The 3311-nt window shown below is 33.1% G+C and overlaps 1 protein-coding gene across 1 annotated transcript; it reads right to left on the bottom strand.

Annotated features, from left to right (window-relative positions):
* Positions 1-2160: 2160 nt before the first annotated feature.
* On the bottom strand, positions 2161-3311 carry LOC136979971 (venom protein 302-like). Its single transcript, XM_067275997.1, has 3 exons — positions 3184-3311; positions 2988-3117; positions 2161-2424 (listed from the first exon to the last, which is right to left on the bottom strand). Exons 1-3 carry the CDS (start codon positions 3279-3281, stop codon positions 2263-2265), a joined length of 390 nt encoding a protein of 129 aa, XP_067132098.1. The 5' UTR covers positions 3282-3311; the 3' UTR covers positions 2161-2262.

Below are 3311 nucleotides of genomic sequence, written 5' to 3'. Positions count from 1 at the left end.
TTAATGATTTCAATGACTAACTTCGCAATTTACAGTCTAGGGGATGCTGGCCGGATGGCCGAGCGGTCAAGGTGGCAGCCTACCGCTCTGGGTGACCCGGGATCGAATACGAACGGGTCGAATAATCCCCAGGAATTTTTCGGGGGGTGGTCCGTTCGGATATGTCGGGCCCCGTCCCTCACCACCCGGTCGCCCCATTGTGGGCCTGGCCGAACCCATAATGGGCCTTCTAAAAGAGGCCCTCTTAGTGCCCACAGGGCGGAAAGAGTTAAAAAAAAAGTCTAGGGGATGCAGAAATCTATAAAAAAAACTTCATAAAATTTTTATAAATTTAAATTAAATAATTTTATAATAATAATTAAATATATCAATAATGGTTGCTTAATGTAGAGTACACACCGGATGCTGATAACTCTGGTAGTGTGTGTGTGTGTGTGTGTGGCAACGGAGATAAAGGAACTTTAAGCAGATAATAATGAAATAAATCTGTTTGGTTTTAAAATTAAATATAATTTTACAAATTTTAATAAGAATTTTTCGATAATAATTCATATTCTGTTGGAGAATCTTATCAAATTCTTCTGTTATAAAATGTATTTTTATATACAAAAGTAACTTAATTATTGCCCAATGTATACGTTAAACAAATAATAAATTCAATGCAATTTAAAGATAAAATATTATTATGTTTACGACTGAAAATAATATATGCAATTTACAATTATAAAAATATATACATGTACTCTAGAAGTTCCAATGCAAGGTCTGGCATCGTTTCGTAGCTCTCGCCTCTCATTTTTTATTTATAGCAATAATTTATATGTATTATTAGTTAAAGCAACTATAAATAATATATAAATCTACCATATTAGAAGATTTAATTAAAAAATTACTTGATAGTACAGCGAAACAAACTGCTGTACTTTATAATAAAGAGAGAAAAGTAGTTTTAGTTACAAAGTTTTCTTCTAAAATAGGCAGATGGCGCTTTATATGTTCGGTTCGCACGCTATCCTCTGATACATTTAAATAGCCATAGAAATTTAATACAGATAAAGACAAACTATTTTTTAAATATTTTATTAACTTTAACACTACGTAAAGTGTGCTTTACAATTTTACTTGATTCAAGGAAGTGAGAATTAGTATTTGGGATGAAATAGTTTTGTATTTTTGACACGAGAAATTACATTTCTTATGACACGTACATTGGTTTTACCCCATATTTTGGTAATTTATATAATATTCTGCACTATCAAAAGTAGAATATGAATGAAGATTTATTTAGACTCCATGTCATCACTAATCACTATCACTGTCAATATCTAATAATACTGTCTGAACTCTTGCCATCCTACATTTACCTATTTTATTTTTCAACCTCTAATTCATCATCCTCTAATTACCTCAAAGTTATTATGTACCTGCAAATATGTTGAATATGTTGTCTAAATAGTTTATTTTGGAGAAATGTAAGTACCGTCTATAGTAATAGGGGTGATATTAAAATTTGGAATAACGGTTCTAATGAAGCTGTTCCCGCTCATTTGCTTAATAAGATAAAGGAAAGTAAAACTTCCTGTGTTCTGAGATAGAAAGAAAAGCAGAAGTGAAGGATACTAGTATGGTTCTGTTTTCTAGCCCCATTTTCCGTTCAAGGAAGGCCTTTCCTTTTTCATCAAGGTTCGGTCCGAATAGACAAGATAGGGAGGTGCTCCGAGAACAAGAGGAAGTGACCGGAACAACAGAACATCGTCCCCTTCTGTTCTTTTTCTGGTACGTTACAAATCAAGTGACGGTTTCCTTTTTCTTATCCTATTGTCGCGTAACAATAGACGAAATTTGGTCCGCGTTTCATTTGTAAAGACTTAATAGTCGTATTAACCTATAATACGTTTTAGTATCCAATAAAAACTTAAGGAACAATAAATTACACGTAGATGCTTACGAAGCTTACATCCAATAACATTTACGCACGGTATGACATCGGATATGCGACGTAAGCATTCTATTGCTGTTGGATATCGATCCTTCTGTATTATCGTAAGTTTTTAAGACTTCGATCCATGAATTTTAGAGTAACGTCTATCGCCCGATCATCGAACACGCGATCAGCAATGCCCGGTTTTCTGTAAATTTACAAAATTATATCTAAAACAATTGAAATGATTATAATTTTCAATTTTATTTCGTTTTTAAATACATAATTTTCGTATTTTATTCATCGTAAAATTAGATATTCTCCAATTATAATACAAAAATTTAATCGATCTCGATGTCGTATTCTTTAACACAAGTACCTGTCACCAAAGTACCCGGGTAATCTTCGTCAGTTATTTCGTTTCCGTCGTTAGTTTGACATTTTAATCCTGCTCCGCATTTTCCTGAAGTATGCCAAGGTCCTCCACACACTTCACCTTCGGCCTGAAAGATTTAATTACGATTCAGATCAGAATTAGCATACGATTTCATCTTGTAATGCTTGAAAATTGGCGTAATTGACAGGCTAATTTCAAATTTTCCAATTGCTAGATTCGACCAAAAGTGGGATCAGTCAAAAAGGATGAGAAATGAATAAGAAATCACCTTATGACAAATTATGAAGGTCCAAATAGCAATTTAATCGAATCCTACATCTTAAGGTAAAGATCCGATTAAAAGATTAAAGGATCCTTCAATAAGATAAAAGATTATTATATAACTATCTGGTCTATATATAAGTTTACAAATCTATACGAAAAATCCAGAACGTGTCTCTGAACAACGGCACATACTTTTTGGGGTTCGCGAATTTCATTGCTGAGCCTTTAATTAAAAAATATATATATATATATATATATATATATATATTTTTAAAATCCTAAATCCTTATTTGCTTTCCCCATTGATTAAAAAACACGAGAAACATTTTAAAGTTAATCAGCTCGATACTTCCCAAACACTAATACACAGTCAGGATCATATAAGGTATAAGGTATAATATTTACCTTTTCACATTCTTGGCAACACCCACAAGCACCGGAAGTTAAACCAAGAGGACAATTCGAAACGTCTGGACAATAGGCCTTTAATTCCTTTTCTGTCCATTCCCAGCAAGGGCACGACAAAGCGTACAGACTACAAAGAAAGTAGTTTTTATAATTTTATATACAAAATATGGTGGAAATGTTGAAATGGGCTTACCTTCCTATCAAGGAGAGTAAAATTATAAAGCGCAACATCTTAACTTCAACTGTTAAGTGAAGAAAGCTTGCAAAAGTTACATTTATCCCTGTCAACATCCTGTTCCTCTAGTAATTGGATTTCCTGTT

This window comes from Centruroides vittatus, unplaced genomic scaffold (assembly GCF_030686945.1).
Source record: "Centruroides vittatus isolate TY-2023 unplaced genomic scaffold, ASM3068694v2 contig_658, whole genome shotgun sequence".
Taxonomy (NCBI): domain Eukaryota; kingdom Metazoa; phylum Arthropoda; class Arachnida; order Scorpiones; family Buthidae; genus Centruroides; species Centruroides vittatus.
The sequence above is the reverse complement of the archived record's forward strand: the minus strand, read 5'-3'. Positions and strand labels throughout refer to the sequence as shown.